This window comes from Ovis aries, chromosome 22 (genome assembly GCF_016772045.2).
Source record: "Ovis aries strain OAR_USU_Benz2616 breed Rambouillet chromosome 22, ARS-UI_Ramb_v3.0, whole genome shotgun sequence".
NCBI lineage: Eukaryota > Metazoa > Chordata > Mammalia > Artiodactyla > Bovidae > Ovis > Ovis aries.
Genome location: NC_056075.1, coordinates 20,965,580 through 20,983,737, shown reverse-complemented (window position 1 = coordinate 20,983,737; position 18,158 = coordinate 20,965,580). Strand labels below are relative to the sequence as shown.

The following is an 18,158-nucleotide window of genomic DNA, read 5'->3' as shown; positions in this document are numbered from 1 at the left end:
CCAAAGTACTGAAGCTTCAGCTTCAGCATCAGTCCTTCCAATGAATATTCAGGGTAGATTTCCTTTTCGATTGACTGGTTTAATCTCCTTGCTGTCCAACGGACCCTCAAAAGTCTTCTCTAACACCACAGTTCAAAAGCATCAAATCTTTGGGGCTCAGCTTTCTTTATGGTCCAACTCTAACATCCATACATAACTCCTGAAAGAACCATACCTTCGACTATATGGACGTTTGTTGACAAAGTAATATCTCTGATTTTTAATATGCTGTCTAGGTTGGTCATAGCTTTTCTTCCAAGGAACAAGTGTCTTTTAACTTCATGGCTACAGTCGCTGTCTGCAGTGATTTTGGAGCCCAAGAAAATAAAATCTGTCACTGTCACTGTTTTCATTGTTTCCCCATCTCTTTGCCATGAAGTGATGGGACCAGATGCCATGATCTTCATTTTTTGAATGTTAAGTTTTAAGCCAGTTTTTTCACTCTCCTCTTTCACTTTCATCAAGAGGCTTTTTATTTCCTCTTCACTTTCTGCCATAAGGGTGGTGTCAGGTATAGGATTTGATTTTTATCATAATTGCTCCCCTCCTAGCGTCTCATTCAGAGAAGGCAATGGCACCCCACTCTAGTACTCCTCCCTAGAAAATCCCATGGATGGAGGAGCCTGGAAGGCTGCAGTCCATGGGGTTGCTGAGGGTTGGACATGACCGAACGACTTCACTTTCACTTTTCACTTTCATGCATTGGAGAAGGAAATGGCAACCCACTCCAGTGTTCTTGCCTGGAGAATCCCAGGGACGGGGGAGCCTGGTGGGCTGCTGTCTCTGGGGTTGCACAGAGTCGGACATGACTGAAGAGCCTTAGCATAGTGTCTCATTGTGACTTCTTTGTCTTTGGACATGGAGTATCTTTTTTTGGTGGATTCCAATGTCCTCCTATTGATGGTTGTTCAACAACTAGTTGCAATTTTGGTGTTCTCACAGGAGGAGATAAGCACATGTCCTTATACTCTGCCATCTTGAGCTGTAACCTTCTTTCTTTTGACTTCTTTCTCTGTTCCACTCTCCATAGCCTTTTCCCTGTCCTCTGTCCCTGATACAGCTTCTTGAGATTTCTTTGAAAGGCTATCTCTGATGGGAACTCCAGGAAAATATTGTTCACTTTTGGTTCTTGAACCTAAGAAATGGAATATTGCCTGCCACATCAGTAAACAAAGGATGTTGTAGCTATCAGCAGTTGCAGCCCTCCAACAGGAGCTGGTGAGTCCTGAGAAAACTCAGGAATGAAAGAATACCTGCTATCTAGCAGCCATCAGACTGCAGCCACTCCCTATGGTGACCCTGAGGAAACTCATGATGTCAAAATACAGAATACTGGCCCCACATAGCTGAAGTGCATGCCAAAGGAATGATTTCAGTGAGCCCAGGCTCTTTCATCTTCCCATACACATAAAAGCACTAAATTCCTTAACTTGGGATATTTGGTTCTCTGTCATTTATAATAATCTTTTGATGTTCTGACCACTTGCCCTTTGTTGCAAAACTTCTGTATAATCTGGCTCCCCCCTCACCTCCTCAGAGCAGTTCTCTTAGAGTTACTTGAGATGTTGCCTGCCAGACTTGAAATCCTAAAAATCTCCACCAAATAAACCATTAACTCTCAACTTTTAGATTGTGAATATTTTTTAAAGTTGACAAGCCCCAAGGAAAGTTTGCTTTTTAAATTTTTAAACATTGTTATTTGAAATATAGTTGATTTATAGTGTTGTGCTAATTTCTGTTGTACAGCAAAGTAATTCAGTTAAACATATATGTACATTAAAAAATTCTTTTCCTTTTGATTTATCATAGGATACTGAATATAGTTCTCTGTGCTATACAGTAGGACCTTGTTGTTTACCCACTCCATAAATAATAGCTGATATCTGCTAACTCCAGTCTCCAACTCCATCCTTCCCCAAGCCCTTCCCCCTTGGCAACCACCAGTCTGCTGTCTATGTCCATTAATCTGTGTCTGTTTCATAGATAGGTTCATTCGTGTCATTTGTATACTCCGCATATAAGTGATATCAAATGGTATTTGTCCTTTTCTTTCTGAGTTGCTTCACTTAGTAGCATACATACCATATCTTCTTTATCCATTCATCTGTTGGTGAATGTTTGGGCTGCTTCCATGTCTTGGCTATTGTGATTAGTGCTGCTGTGAACATAATGGTGCATGTATCCTTTTTGATTAGTTTTGTCTGGATATATTCACAGGAGTAGGGTTGCTGGATCATATGATAATTCTATTTTTAGTTTGTTTGAGGAACCTCCATACTATTTTCCATAGTGGCTGTACCAGCTTACATAGGGAAAGTTTGATAATGTGTTTCAAGGCATTCAGGCCCTTCAAAGTGATAATGACATGTCTCTCTTTAAATTATTTTAAAGTCAGTTCATATGTTAATTACCTAAATATGTCTTCCCTTTCTGTAGAACCATTTGAGAGCCTCTTGTTGGGTACTGAGTGAGCATGCCCTATAGTAAAGGAGGTGATGTATTTTTGTGATGTGTCTGAAGCTATCTTCCTACATTGTTTCTGAACTGCTTTAATTTTGCAATATTTCATGAGCCAATCAATGATGAGGCTACCCTTAACAGACCCTATAACTCCAGACAGAACCAGTTTTTGGCATTGGATGATCACGTAGTTTAGTCATGGTATTGACTATCCTATAATCTTCACAGAATCATTGATGCATGCAGGCTGAACAGCAAAATTACAGGTGAAGTCCATGACTTCTATGTCATGAAATCACTCCTTACCAATGTGACTACCTTAGTCACATTTTGTGATATTTTGTAAGGATAGTGCATGAAATGGTGGCGTCATAATTGGGGTAGCCCCTATATATGTCATTTATCTGTTTTGCCTCATTTTAAACTTGCTTGGGTCCAAATTTTCAAGAATTCTAACCGTGATGCCCTTTAACTTAAAGGGCTCTTCTCTTAATGCTTCCTCAGATTTAACATGAACTAGCTCTTTGGTATAGCTATAGGCTGTAAAGTCTTTACCTCAGGTGTATACTCCTCTCTATGGCCTTTTTTTTTTTTCCATGATTAGTCTTTGGGAGATCTCAGGCAAAATCACTGAAGGAAACACAGATAAGAGCAAGCACAGTCTTCTTCTGTAACCTTCTAGGAAAATATGTGTAAGAACCACTTCAGACATATCAGCTAGGAAAAAACCCCATACTAAGGCAGGTCTCTTATGTTATACCCCAGTAGGCATCATCTCTTGAAACAGTATGCCCTTCTTCTTAGAGACCAAAGCTCTATATGTCTTATATATCTCTCATGACATTTTTCTGAAATTCATTTTATGTCTTGAGGGTTCTGGATAACACAAGAACTATGCTGTTTGGGTTCTGAAATGATGGAACAGTTTACAACCCGTCAGCTAAGTTTATATTAATCTGTAAGAATCAATTGTTTTTGCTCTCCCTTGCATCTGTACTGAGAAATTGAATAGAACAGAGAAGTTCCAGCAGCTAATCATAAGTGTATCCGTGTGGCCTGTTCCCTAGTTCCATCTCCAATCATCTAGGTATCATTTTTTACAATTGATATAATTTTTATTTTTCATCTCAGGTCAGTTCAGTTCAGTCGTTCAGTCGCATCCGACTCTTTGCAACCCCATGAATTGCAGCACGCCAGGCCTCCCTGTCCATCACCAACTCCCGGAGTTCACTCAAATTCACATTCATCAAGTCAGTGATGCCATCCAGCCATCTCATCCTTGGTCGTCCCCTTCTCTCCGTGCCCTCAATCCCTCACAGCATCAGGGTCTTTTCCAATGAGTCAACTCTTCGCATGAGGTAGCCCAAATATTGGAGTTTCAGCCTCAGCATCACTCCTTCCAAAGAATACCCAGGACTGATCTCCTTTAGAATGGACTGGTTTGATCTCCTTGCAGTCCAAGAAGTTGCAGTCTTCTCCAACACCACAGTTCAAAAGCATCAATTCTTCGGTGCTCAGCTTTCTTCACAGTCCAACTCTCACATCCATACATGACCACTGGAAAACCATAGCCTTGACTAGACGGACCTTTGTTGGCAAAGTAATGTCTCTGCTTTTGAATATGCTATCTAGGTTGGTCATAACTTTCCTTCCAAGGAGTAAGCGTCTTTTAATTTTATGGCTGCAGTCACTATCTGCAGTGATTTTGGAGCCCCCAAAAATAAAGTCTGACACTGTTTCCACTGACTGTTTCCCCATCTATTTCCCATGAAGTGATGGGACCAGATGCCATGATCTTAGTTTTCTGAATGTTGAGCTTTAAGCCAACTTTTTCACTCTCCTCTTTCACTTTCATCAAGAGACTTTTTAGTTCCTCTTCACTTTCTGCCATAAAGGTGGTGTCACCTGCATATCTGAGGTTATTGATATTTGACCCAGAAATCTTGATTCCAGCTTGTGCTTTTTCCAGCCCAGCATTTCTCATAATGTGCTCTGCATAGAAGTTAAATAAGCAGGGTGACAATATACAGCCTTGATGTACTCCTTTTCCTATTTGGAACCAGTTTGTTGTTCCATGTCCAGTTCTAACTGTTGCTTCCTGACCTGCATATAGGTTTCTCAAGAAGCAGGTCAGGTGGTCTGGTATTCCCATCTCTTTCAGAATTTTCCACAGTTCATTGTGATCCACACAGTCAAAGGCTTTGGCATAGTCAATAAAGCAGAAATAGGTGTTTTTCTGGAACTCTTGCTTTTTGATGATCCGGCAGATATTGGCAATATGATCTCTGGTTCCTCTGCCTTTTCTAAAACCAGCTTGAACATCTGGAAGTTCATGGTTCACGTATTGCTGAAGCCTGGCTTGGAGAATTTTGAGCATTACTTTACTAGTGCCTGATGAACTATGGATGGAGGTTCATGGCACTGTATAGGAGATAGGGATCAAGACCATCCCCATGGAAAAGAAATGCAAAAAAGCAAAATGGCTGTCTGAAGAGGCCTTACAAATTGCTGTGAAAAGAAGAGAAGCAAAAAGCAAAGGAGAAAAGGAAAGATATAAGCATCTGAATGCAGAGTTCCAAAGAATAGCAAGAAGAGATAAGGAAGCCTTCCTCAGAGATCAATGCAAAGAAATAGAGGAAAACAACAGAATGGGAAAGACTAGAGATCTCTTCAAGAAAATTAGAGATACCAAGGGAACATTTCATGCAAAGATAGGCTTGATAAAGGACAGAAATGGTATGGACCTAACAGAAGCAGAAGGTATTAAGAAGAGGTGGCAAGAATACACAGAAGAACTGTACAAAAAAGATCTTCATGACCAAGATAATCATGATGGTGTGATCACTCACCTAGAGCCATACATCCTGGAATGTGAAGTCAAGTGGGCCTTAGAAAGCATTACTATGAACAAAGCTAGTGGAGGTGATCGAATTCCAGGTGAGCTGTTTCAAATCCTGAAAGATGATGCTTTGAAAGTGCTGCACTCAATATGCCAGCAAATTTGGAACACTCAGCAGTGGCCACAGGACTGGAAAAGGTCAGTTTTCATTCCAATCCCAAAGAAAGGCAATGCCAAAGAATGCTCAAACTACCACACAATTGCACTCATCTCACACGCTAGTAAAGGAATGCTCAAAATTTTTATTTTTAAAAAACTTTTATTATTTTATATTGGGGCATAGTTGATTAACAGTGTTGTTAGTTTCACATGTACAGCAGTGACTCGGTTCTACATAAACATGTATCTATTCTATTAAGGGCTTCCCTCGTGGCTCAGCTGGTAAAGAATCTGCCTGAAATGCGGGAGACCTGGGTTCAATCGCTGGGTTGGGAAGATCCCCTTGAGAAGGGAAAGGCTACACACTCCAGTATTCTGGCCTAGAGAATTCCATGGATTGTATAGTCCATGGTGTCACAAAGAGTCAGACAAAACTGAGTGACTTTCACTTCACTTCACTTCATTCTATTTTAAATTCTTTTCCCATTTACGTTATTACTGAATATTGAGCAGAGTTTTCTGCTCTATACAATAGGTCCTTATTGGTTATCTATTTTATATATAACATAGTGTGTACATGTCAGTCCCAAATGCTTAATCTATCCCTCCTATAACCCTTCTACCCTGGTAACCATAAATTCATTCTCTAAATCTGTGAGTCTGTTTCTGTTTTGTGAATAAGCTCACTTGTATAATTTTTTAAGATTTCACATATAGTGATAATCATATGATATTTGACTTTGTCTGATTTACTCACTTAGCATGATAATCATCTAGGTATCTTATTTCAGTATTTCATCTCCTGAGACAATCTGTTGCATTGATTCAGGATGGAAAGATATTTATAAGTCTTTCTTACCCCTGTCCTAAGATCTCAGAGCTACCAGAAACTTTAGGGAGATCACTGGTTAGTTCTTGGATTCATTTTCTCAGAATGATCACCTTTAGCCTTATTGAATTCCTTCAAAAGCAGCTCATAACCCTTTGGCCTTGAATCTGATTTCCTAAGAAGAAACTGACTATATGTAGTCATAGGTTGCTCTAGAACTTTAATCTTTTTAACCCCTGAAAGGCTTCATAATGCTCATGGACTTACCAAAGCAGCTGTGAGTGATCTAGTTCTCTCAGCTGTGTCCTCTTAGATACACCGATGTGAGATCCTTCAGCCAACACTCTGAGGACTTAACACTTCCTTCATTTCCCAACTTTCTTCTGCCTACAGTCCATCTTAAGAAACATAAAGTATTTGGAATCCAACTTTGGATAATCCAGTAGCATGAATCAGAATGTGTGAGTAGGATGGCAGGTAAAGAAAAGAATGAAGGGAGGAATTGCCCAAGAAGAAGAACAAAATTTCTTAATAGGGAATGTCTTACTAAGAGAAGGAAAAATGGTCTGTGTATCCAGTAACTGATTTTAACAAGAGGTCTGTGATTAGATTTGACTTTCCTTAGGACAGAAATTTTGTGGCTAACAGCTTGCTGATTTCAACTCTATCTTTTTCCCTCTATGCCTGTCCTAATTTTCTTAGAAAAATTCCTTTTGGAAAGTACCCTTCTGATATGGATATATTCATATGAATTGCTTCTGTTGGGATATTAGTTTAGCTGCAATAACAGTGGCTTTAATAAGACAGAAGCTTGTTTCTCTCTCATGTAATAATCTGAGGTACAAGAAGCCCTGGTCTAATGTTGGGCTCCATAATCATGTGGGGCCCAGGCTCATTCTACCATATTGCTTTGTCATCCTCAACATACGGCATCTGTCTCATGCTCTAGCTCCTGCTCTTATGTCTAGGCAGAAGGAAGTAGGAAAGTAGAAAGGGAAAACATTTTCCTTCTTTTTAAGGACATAAGTCAGAGCTGTACATGGAAACCTATCACTTCACTTTTATTCCATTGGCCAAAATTTACTCAAATGGCCATTATACCTAGCTGCAAGGGAAGCTGGGCAATGTGGTATTTAGTTCGGCAGTCATGTGCACCTAGATAAAATTATGTTACTATACAGAAAGGAGAGGAGATGTATTGGGGAATAGCTAATAGTCTATGCCAGGTAAGGGGAGAATAAATCTTCTTTATAGTTTGGCAGGAGAAGAGCAACAGTTAATAGAACCTAGAGAAATCCCCGACATAAATCATAGTGGAGGCTGATGAGATCTGATTTTTTTCCAGTAGGAGTATTCAAATGTTTATTTAAGCTCTTGTGAAACTATTTTTAGAGATTGTTGGGGAGACATTAAAGAAGGGTGAGTTTTAGGGCACTGTATTTTATTTCACAAGAAAGTAGAATTGTCCTTTAGGGACAACCCTGGACCTTGTTCATGTGCTCAGTTGCTCAGTCTTGTCCGACTCTTTGCCACCCCATGTACTTCAGCCCTCCAGGCTCCTCTGTCCATAGAATTTTCCAGGCAAGAATACAGGAGTGGGTTGCCATTTCCTACTCCAGGAAATCTCCCCAACCCAGAAATCAAACCCACATCTCCTGCATTGGCAGGCAAATTCTTTACCACTGAGCCACCTGGGAAGCCAACCATAAACTTTATTTCCCTCCAAATTATTTATGTGACCAAAGCCAAAAGGGATCCAGTGTTCTAATAAATAGGTAGAAATATTTCAGACAGCTTCTCAGCAAGCCAGGTGATAAGAGAGGTTCAGGAAGAGGACATCAGAGGAACTATAGATTAAATATATATAGAACTGGTAAAGCCCAAGGAACTTCCAGCTCTTCTGCAATTGGAGAATGGATAGAACAGTGGAAGTTCTATCCACATGATGACTGCCAGGGCTGGAACTGGAGTGAAAGAGACCTGCAGTTTTCTAGAGAAGCATCTGCAGCGCTTTTCCTCAGAGCCAGCCAGTTTAGGAAAGAGCAGCTGGCTTTGTAGTGTCAAAAAATTGAAGACACAGATTTTCCAGCAGAGGAGTAGCGTAGACACATAAAGGAATTATACACTTGCTGGTGGAAGCACCTCAGCTCTTCAAGGTACTTTGTCAGTTAGTTGAGAGAAAGGATCTCATTCCTGCCCAAGGAGAATGCTGTTAGAAAAGGATGGCTATGTTCCCTTAAATAGTAATTAGGGACAGGGAAGGAGCTCAGAGGTGGGTGATGATGACCTATATGACGATCACCTGGGAAAGGAAGAGAACAAAGCAACTTCTGACTAATTGCTCTGTGAGGAAAAGGTCTTCCAGCAATTCAAAAAAGACAAGAACATTCATTCTCTACTATGAACACTGAAATGGAAAAAATCAAGTTATAACCCAAGCTCATGATGATGATGATGATGAATAATTATTACAGCCACACTTACTTAATAATATATATTTGTGCCCTACCTATGTCCAAAAGGAATCTGAGCCAATTTACATTAAGAAGCACAGATACAATAAAATATAACCCTTTAAAACTGTAATAAAGAGACCTGGCAAAAGAAGAGAAGGAAGGGGAGGAAGATAAAATGAACAAAGGCACTACAAATGAGAACAAAGCCTGAGGTTCCTGGCAACTAAAGCAAAGAAAGCACAAATGGATTGAGTAGTTCTCATTGTAAGAAAGAGAACACCAGTTAATAAGACGCTAACTGGAAGAACTGGCTTTGTTGGCTTTTGTATATAAGGGACATGGAATATCATAATGGATAAAGGCAATATTAAAAACGTGTGCTACTTTTGATTGTCTTTTATGTCTGCCTTTCTTAAAATCTGTATAATATCCTTATTCTATAAAGGCAGTTTTTAGGAGTAGGGATATAAGTAAATTTCATGATATTCTAGAAACCTGACTTTAATAAAGTTCAGAAAGTTTTGCAAAATGAATGATGAGTGTGTTCCTAGAATATCCTCATCATCAGTTGGCTTGGTCACCAAGCCCTCTTTCATATAGTGCTGTAATGTAATTTATTTAAACTTTGGCACAGATATGCTAGTCATCCACTGCTTTCTAGTTCAGACAGTAGCAGAAGCTTTTTTAGCTCCATTTTCCTCAGAAATAATGCAATCTTTTTGAAAATGTCTTGATTTCCATATAAGTAAGGACTGTTACAATAAAATAAAATCCAGTGAAAACAGGCTTACACCTGAATGGGACTTTTAGTCCAGATGAAGATCCAAAGGGGGGCAAGGTTCAGGGCTGATCAATCCAGTTGCTTCATGACTTAATGACATCATCGCTTATTTCTGTTATTCAGTTTGTCAGCTGCATGATCAGTTTCATGCTAAGTCTGAATCATCTGGGGCTGTCTTATTCATATCTAGCAAGAGAGAGGAAATCCCCAAAGGTTCCAAAAATCTCTCTTCATGAGTCTTTGATCTGAAATGTATTAGATGCTCATCTCTGAACCAATAATGGTACCAAGGGAGAGGTATTTGTGGATCAGCTTAGTCCTGAGCCCCCTCTCCAAGTCCTAGAGCCAGGGATGGACTCAGCATCTGGCAACATAGGTGAGATGATCAGGAGAGATGTGATACCTCAAATAAAATCCTGGTATGAACCAAGAGAGGATCTTAGGGAAGCAGTCGCAAAGCCCAGTAGAGCATCCAGCGCCTGGAAATTTCAACTCATGACTTGAAAACAAAAATGTAGGAAGATTTTTTAAAATGAGTTTCTATTCTATTATTATTATTATAGCATTAATTAAATATATTATACTTTTCATTAAAAGTTCAGTTTTCCTTTAAATTTTTACATGCTTAACATTTTAAAAATACTTAAATGTAGTGATAGCAGGGAAACAATTTTACATTCTGCTTTTACTAGCATTTCAATGGCTGTATCATACTCCATTAAGTGTCTCAGTGATATAATTTACTTAACTATTGCCTCTCTGTAGGACATTTAGGTTGTTCGTAATTTTTTGATATTGTGAATAACCCAGGTAACAATTTTATGCATGTGATTTTTCCCCTTCCTCATCTATGTCAGAATGTGACTCTTGATACAGATTTGTGTACATTTTCCATTTATACCAGAATGAAGAAATTTGAAGTTTCTTTTAAGGTGTTGCTATTTTGAGTTTACCAACTGCGTTCATAATTTGCCTCCTGAGTCAAATGTCAAACTCTTCAAATAGTTTTCTTATAAGGACACCTTATAAACCTGTTTTGGAAGGAGAGCCAGGGTCCATTATCATAAAGATGTTGAGTAGTAGAGCGATATATTATGTATAATGTAGAGCAATGGCTAAATTTATGGTCCTTGGAGTAAGTCAGACTTGAGTTTGAATCCAAATTTTACATGCTTGCTGTCTGATCTTTGGACAAGTTATTTAATAACATTTTGGATTTCTGTTGTCTGCATAAAATACAGATAGTTCCTACTTTATGAGGTTTTTTGTTTCAGGATTATGGAAGACAGTGTATGCAAAGCCTGGTGAATAATGAGTCAGTAATGGCGATTATTATTATTATTCAGCAACTGGGAATTTGATCTGAAGCTAAAGTTAAGAGATATGATATAGTGTGTAGGAGAACTTAGTATCTATCTAAGAGAAAAAAAAAAAACAGAGAAGGCAATGGCACCCCACTCCAGTACTCTTGCCTGGAAAATCCCATGGACTGAGGAGCCTGGTAGGCTGCAGTCCATGGGGTCTCTAGGAGTTGGACACGACTGAGCGACTTCACTTTCATGCATTGGAGGAGGAAATGGCAACCCACTCCAGTGTTCTTGCCTGGAGAATCCCAGGGACGGGGGAGCCTGGTGGGCTGCCGTCTATGGGGTCGCACAGAGTTGGACATGACTGAAGCGACTTAGCAGCAGCAGCAGCAAGAGAAAAAAAAAAAAAAAAATCAGGTTCTCTGTACTGGATGGCCACCTGGTCTCTGAATCCCTTTCATAGCATTCTCATGCAGTCATTGTCCAGTATCTGAAAATTTCCTGGAATGAGGCCCTCACTACATCAGAAAGGTGGTTTAGCACTGACATTTGACATACTGACAAATTCAAATTCCTCCCTGTTGCTTGTCTTTCTCTGCCCTAGTGTTATCTTTTGAAACATATGAAGCCGTTCCACTCCTTCACTGGATCTTAAAGGAAGGAACTGGAAAGGCCAGCCACTGCCCATGGCAGAAACCCCCTCAATGTGATCCTCAGCACATGGTCCTTTGCTGACACTGTCAGGGGTGAAATGCATGTTTGTGAAGTGGCCTATTTCTTAATAGGAAGCACTCATAGTTTGGAAGTTCTGCCATTTATGGAATTTAAGTTTTCCCTTCTATAACTTCTACCTCTTGGATATAGTGCCATCCTTGATTCCTGGCTCCCTTAGGTTATTTACACTGGGCAAGTGACTCCAGCCCTCTGAGAGTGGAAAAAAGGGGAAATGATAGCACCTAATACATTGGGTTGTTGTAGGATTAAATGAAATAGTCATGTCAAACATTTAACATAGAGCATATAATAGGTGTTCTGAGTATCACTGGGCATTTGACTAGGTGAAACCATTTTTCTCAGAATATATAGTCTTTACTGTCTTGGTTAATAATCAGAGATGTTATGCCTCCTCCATAAAGGGTTGAGAACCAGTTCAGAGCAATACTAATTCTGAGGGGTAATTTAGAGTTGGAGAAGAGAAAAAGATAGAGCTGTGAATACCACCTAGTGGCCTTCTAAAGGTATAACAATTTAATCAGCAATGTCAGGTGGCACAGCAGTAAAGGAATTCGCCTGCCAATGCAGGAGACGCCAGAGACGAGAGTTCGATCCCTGGATCAGAAGATCCCTTGGCGAAGGAAATGGCAACCCACTCCAGTATTCTTGCCAGGAAAATTCCATGGACAAAGGAGCCCGGTGGGCTACAGTCCAGGGGGGTCGCAGAGTCAGATATGACTGAGCACAGCACAGCAGCAGTATTTAGGAAAAGTTCAGCTCACTGACCATCAGTTCTAACTGTGGTAGGCTCTCAGCAGACAGAAGAGTTTGATTTCCAACCCATTTTCCAGATCCAGATGAGTTGAGCCAGAGTCCTCCAGATACTAAGGGTAATCACAGATTTTATTTAGGGAGAAGTCAAGTCATCTCTTGGAATTAGTAGAGTGGAATGGGGAAATGTGAAATAATAATGCTTTCTTTTTGCTGATTTCTCCCTGGAAATGAATGATGTTGCTTGTGCCTAACCTGAGACTACTCATTGGCCTCTTTCCTCCCAAATTGTGAGTGAACTTCAGTCCATCCCAGGGCATTTCCTTTCTAGATGGGGTACTGGAAGAAAATAGGTTCCAAGATTTGAAAATGAAAATTCTTGAAGGGAGTTGCTCACAAGAGGCTGACAAATCCTACTTTAATTTTTAAAAACTTTAATTACAGATGTACAGAAAAGTTACAAGAATAATAGAGTTCTTATATGTATTTCACCCAAATGTCTCAAATGTGAATATTTTACTGTGGTTGCTTTTCCTTTATCACTTTCTCTTCATCCCCCTTCTACACACACACACACACACACACACACACACACACACACACACAATTGCTGCTGCTAAGTCACTTCAGTCATGTCCGACTCTGTGCGACCCCATAGACAGAAGCCCACCAGGCTCTGCCATCCCTGGGATTCTCCAGGCAAGAATACTGGAGTGGGTTGCCATTTCCTTCTCTACACACAAAACTATTTGAGAGTAAATTGCAGACATAATGCCATATTATTCCTAAAAATAAGGAAATGATCAAAGTCAGGAAATTATCAATGATCCAGTGCTATTATCTAATGAACACACCTTATTACAGTCTCACCAGTTATTCTACTAATAGCCTTTATAGAAAAAGGAAAAAGTATGGCCCAGAATATAATCTTAACTAGATGTTCATATGGAGAAGGCAGTGGGACCCCACTCCAGTGCTCTTGCCTGGAAAATCCCATGGATGGAGGAGCCTGGTAGGCTGCAGTCCATGCTAAGGGTTGGACACGACTGAGCGACTTCACTTTCACTTTTCACTTTCATGCACTGGAGAAGGAAATGGCAACCCACTCCAGTGTTCTTGCCTAGAGAATCCCAGGGATGGGGGAGCCTGATGGGCTGCCGTCTATGGGGTCACGCAGAGTCGGACACGACTGGAGCGACTCAGCAGCAGCAGCAGAGGTTCATGTTGCATTTTATTTTCATGATTCTTTAGTCTGTCTTAATCTTTAAAAGATTTGAATACTTTAAAAGTATTTTAGAACAATTTCTTTGTTTTTCATGACCTGTCTAAAAAAATTGACAAAATTTTTACAGAATTATAGAAATATTAAAGGGTTTCATACTGAATAACATATAATAAATCAGTGAGGAAGTAGAAAAAGCTCTTCCTGAAGAGAATGCCAACTAATAAACACAGAAGGGATGATAGAATGAGCAAATCACAACTTGACAACCGGAATAATAATAATTAGGCAAAAGTCATCAATGGGTGTTAAAACTTGCAGGTTAAAAGTTGGTTAATAAAGGATATTTGCATAGTTTCAAAGTATTTTCCCATAAAATATGTGTTCATTACAAAGAGAAAAATAATACTTGTATATTGAAGAAAGCTGGAAGATACCATCTTAACAAGGGATCAAAGCTAGTGTCACCAGTAATATGCAGTTAGACAATTTATGCCTCCTGACTGTATTGGAAAGGACAGTCTCACTCTGGTATTCCTGACCAAAAACGCATAACCTGAATTTAAACACAAGGAAACACCAGACAAGTCTCATTTGAGGGGCAATCTATAAAGTAAAGAGCTTATACTCTTCAAATTCTGCCAGTTAATCAGAAAATTTGTAACTTCCCTTGACAGCCCTACTTTGATCTAGATGTGTGTGTCAAGGTGGTCAAGGGGGATCTGGTTCTTCAGGACAAAGGCCAAGGTGCCATGCCTACCTCCTACCCCCAAGGCCGCAGAGTCACTGACTCCAAGGTCCAGGACACCCATCTCCATGGCGAGGCATTTGGCCATGGCTTTGGCATACTTGAGTTTGGAGGCATTTTTCCAAGGGCATTAATATAGGACAAATAAAAGGAAGCAGTACCTGATGCAGAATGTAGAGTAAGAACTTGGCTCTGGGGAGTAAGAACTAGGAAGTTAAGCTGGCTCAGGAGAGAAAAGTGACTATTTAGAATGGCAATGTCAAGAGACAGTTAGAGTGGAGTTTAGTCTTTCTGAGGTGAGTTGGGAAGAGAGGAGGAGAGCTATAACTACAACTTCCCCTTAATTCCCTGGTTTCCCCAATGCCACTGTCAGCCCCTTAGCCAACTCTAGGGGGGTAGATCCCATCCAGGTAGCATCTTTGACCTCACGTAGTCTCCTCTGGATATTGGAGAAGGAACTCAGGACACAGCCTCTTGGGTTGGTTTCTAGTGACCTATGGAATGACAAGCTCCAGTGCCTATTACTACACCAAAGTGATGTCTGAGCTCTTCTTACACACCCCATCGGACACTGGAATCTCCTTCCAGGCCATCAGCAGCATGGAGGACTTCTGGGATGTGAGTATGAGATCTCCTCTACCTCTCCCCTCTTCTTCACAGTGGCCTAAAGCCTGAGGCCACGGGCCAGGTTTCAGGGCTGTCAAACTGTAGATAAGGCCATATCCAGAGACCAGGGCATTCCAGGATCAGGCTGAGTCATGCGGTCAGGCAAGAATTAATGGGTCAGACTAGATAGAGTTCGGGTAGTGATAGGTTAGAGATCGGGATGATAATCAGAGAGTCAAGTCAGTGCTTAAACTAGTATTGAGAGTCAGAGGTAAAGCAGAACTTCGAAATGTGTTTTAAGTAAAGAGTAAGGCCACATCAGGCTGAGATTTGGCCAGAGTTCATGGGTAGGCTGAAGAGCCCAACAGAAGCAGACTGGAGACAAGCTGGAGGGGGTCAGTGAGTATGGGAAAAGGGAATTCTAAGGGCAAAAGTCAGCAGAGTCTGGGTCAGGTTCAACCCAGTTCGTGATCTAGTTTGCCCAGGGCCCGTTACTGGACAGCTTGTATTGGACCAAATGGTACAACAACCAGAGCCTGGGCCACGGCTCCCACTCCTTCATCTACTATGAGAACCTGCTGCTGGGGGTTCCGAGGCTGCGGCAGCTGCGGGTCCGCAATGACTCCTGCGTGGTGCATGAGGACTTCCGCGAGGACATTCTGAGCTGCTACGATGTCTACTCCCCAGACAAGGAAGAGCAACTCCCCTTTGGGCGCCTCAATGGCACAGCGTGAGTGAGTCCCCCAACCAGTGTTGCAGGGCTTGCCCCTCTGAGCCTGATGCCATCCCGGGTTTGGGAACCATTCCCATTCAGACTTAAAGAGCCTTGGGGGTACTTGGTGGGGAGGTGAGAGGCATCTCTCTGAGACCCATCTGTGACTGTTTGGAGACCCTGGTCTGGGTCACTGAGGAACAGAAAAGTATGTTAGCAGATAGAGCCACAGCCTTCAGAGTTGTCTTCACACACAGGTCCCTGTCACAGCTGCCCTATTCTGGAGGCAGTCTTGCCAGAGGAAGCATCCTTTCTCACCCAGAAGTCCCTCCTGGGTATGGAGAAGGGATCCACATAAGTCATGGCTGCAAGAATCTGACCCTTGGAGCTAATAGGGGAAGGCAGCAAGGGGCCAAGGATGGATGAGGAATTAGGGAAGAAAGGGGAAAGGGTGAATAGGACAGGAAAGAAGGGGAAAGAAAGAAGGGTTCAGGGAGGAAAGTCTGTGGACCGAACAGAGAATCATGGGGCTAAGTAGCCAGGTGCACAACCACAAGAGAAGAAAGGGTCTTTTCTGGGCTACATGCTTTCCTCATGGGGACTACTCAGGCTGCAGTCAAAAGTGGACTTGGGTTTATTATCTGTAGCCTTGGGTGACATTGTAAAATATCAGGAGATTTACATTTGAACTTCACTTCAGCCACTAACTAGCTGGATTATCTCAGACATCTGAGTATTAGTTTCATCCTCTGTAAAATGTGAATAATATTTTTCCTTCCTTCTCAAATAGTTACGTTAAACAAGATAATATATGTAAAATGTAGATGTGATGTGTATAGGTAATATATATGAAACTGTAAAGCCCAGACAGTTATAAAATGCTGCCATTCATTGCCTTGGGAGACCAGCTTCTGGGCCTGGCTCAGACTTCTGCACTCAGATGGCTTCTTCTGTGACAGATGGACCTACCACTCACAGGATGAGCTGGGGGGCTCCTCTCACTGGGGCCAGCTTACAAGCTACAGTGGAGGTGGCTACTACCTGGACCTTCCAGGATCTCGACGGGCCTGTGCAGAGGCACTCAGGGGCCTTCAGGAGGGCCTGTGGCTGGACAGGGGCACTCGGGTGGTCTTCATTGACTTCTCAGTCTACAATGCCAACATCAATCTTTTCTGTGTTCTGAGGTGGGTCCCCTTTCCCTGCCTTCCCTCTGTCATCCATGGTTCCCGGTTCACTTCTCCTCTGCCGGAGACCCTTCCTTAAATGTGTTCCCTATGCTGGGGGAGGGGAGAGGATGGGAGGAACTGTCCCAGCACAGGCCCCACCAGACACCCCCCTCCTCCCACAGACTGGTGGTGGAGTTTCCAGCTACAGGAGGTGCCATCCCATCCTGGCAAATCCGCACAGTTAAGCTGATCCGCTATGTCAGCAACTGGGACTTCTTTATCTTTGGCTGTGAGATTGCCTTCTGCATCTTCATCTTCTACTACATAGTAGAGGAGATCCTAGAACTCCGCATCCACGGGCTTCGTTACCTCAGCAGCATCTGGAACATTCTGGACCTGGTGGTCATCTTGGTGAGGGACAGATGTCTTAGACTTGGGACACCCTGGATGGTGCAGGGAGGCCTACCCTGAGAGGGGCTCCCAGTTCTTCCTTCTGGTATCCCAAGTCCTTGGGACTTCTGGTCAAATCACTGTGTAACAGCTCCCTAAGCCAGAGGCTGATGTGCCCCAGGCTCAGCCCTGAAAGAATCCTATCTCCATGTTTCCTCTCCCTCTGGCCTGTGATCCAGGCCCTGCTTCTTTTTTGTACCTGACATTATGTTCCTCTTCTCTTTCTCCCCCTCATGACCTGTCCCCTTGAAACTCCTGCCTTTTCTCTTCTATTAAAATTTTCTGCCTCTTCATCTTCGTCTCCTTCCTGTTAACAGGACACATGCATTTCTGACCAAGGCTGGAAAGAGGTGGGGGAAATAAAATTGCTTGGTTCCATCTCTCCATGGTCCTTTACAATCTACATATTTACCACTGGCCTCACAGCCTTCTCTTGGACTTTAAGCTGTTCCCCCAATCATCCTATCCAGTTCCATTTGAACCTAAGATAGTCAACCACTCAGCAGGGAAAGAGGTGTTTTTTCCCCCTACCTGTCTTACCCACCCCAGGTCGCCCCTGGGACTTCATGGTTGAACGTCCCTTGAGATTCTCTTGACTCTCTGACGCTCCCCAACCCCCGTTGTGACAGCTCTCCATTATGGCTGTGGGCTTCCACATATTCCGAACTCTCGAGGTGAATCGGCTGATGGGGAAGCTTCTACAGCAGCCAAACATGTATGCTGACTTTGAGTTCCTCGCCTTCTGGCAGACACAGTACAACAACATGAACGCCGTCAACCTCTTCTTTGCCTGGATCAAGGTACCCTGGGGCTCCGCATCCTCAGCAGCACCTCAGGGCATGCATTCTCCCTTCCCTAGGACTAGTCTCATTTTCCTGGTCTGGTTTTGGCAACTCCTG

General features: G+C 42.0%; 1 protein-coding gene across 2 annotated transcripts in view; it reads left to right on the top strand.

The window, feature by feature from the left end:
• The window catches only part of PKD2L1 (polycystin 2 like 1, transient receptor potential cation channel), a 59,662-nt gene that overhangs the window by 35,288 nt on the left and 6,216 nt on the right, over positions 1 to 18,158 (top strand). For both annotated transcript variants that reach the window (XM_015103379.4, XM_060405122.1), the window contains 5 exons: positions 14,816 to 14,943; positions 15,408 to 15,661; positions 16,603 to 16,827; positions 16,992 to 17,220; positions 17,889 to 18,059. In XM_015103379.4, coding sequence (XP_014958865.3) covers positions 14,816 to 14,943; positions 15,408 to 15,661; positions 16,603 to 16,827; positions 16,992 to 17,220; positions 17,889 to 18,059 — 1,007 coding nt within the window. The remainder of the gene's footprint in view (positions 1 to 14,815; positions 14,944 to 15,407; positions 15,662 to 16,602; positions 16,828 to 16,991; positions 17,221 to 17,888; positions 18,060 to 18,158) is intronic.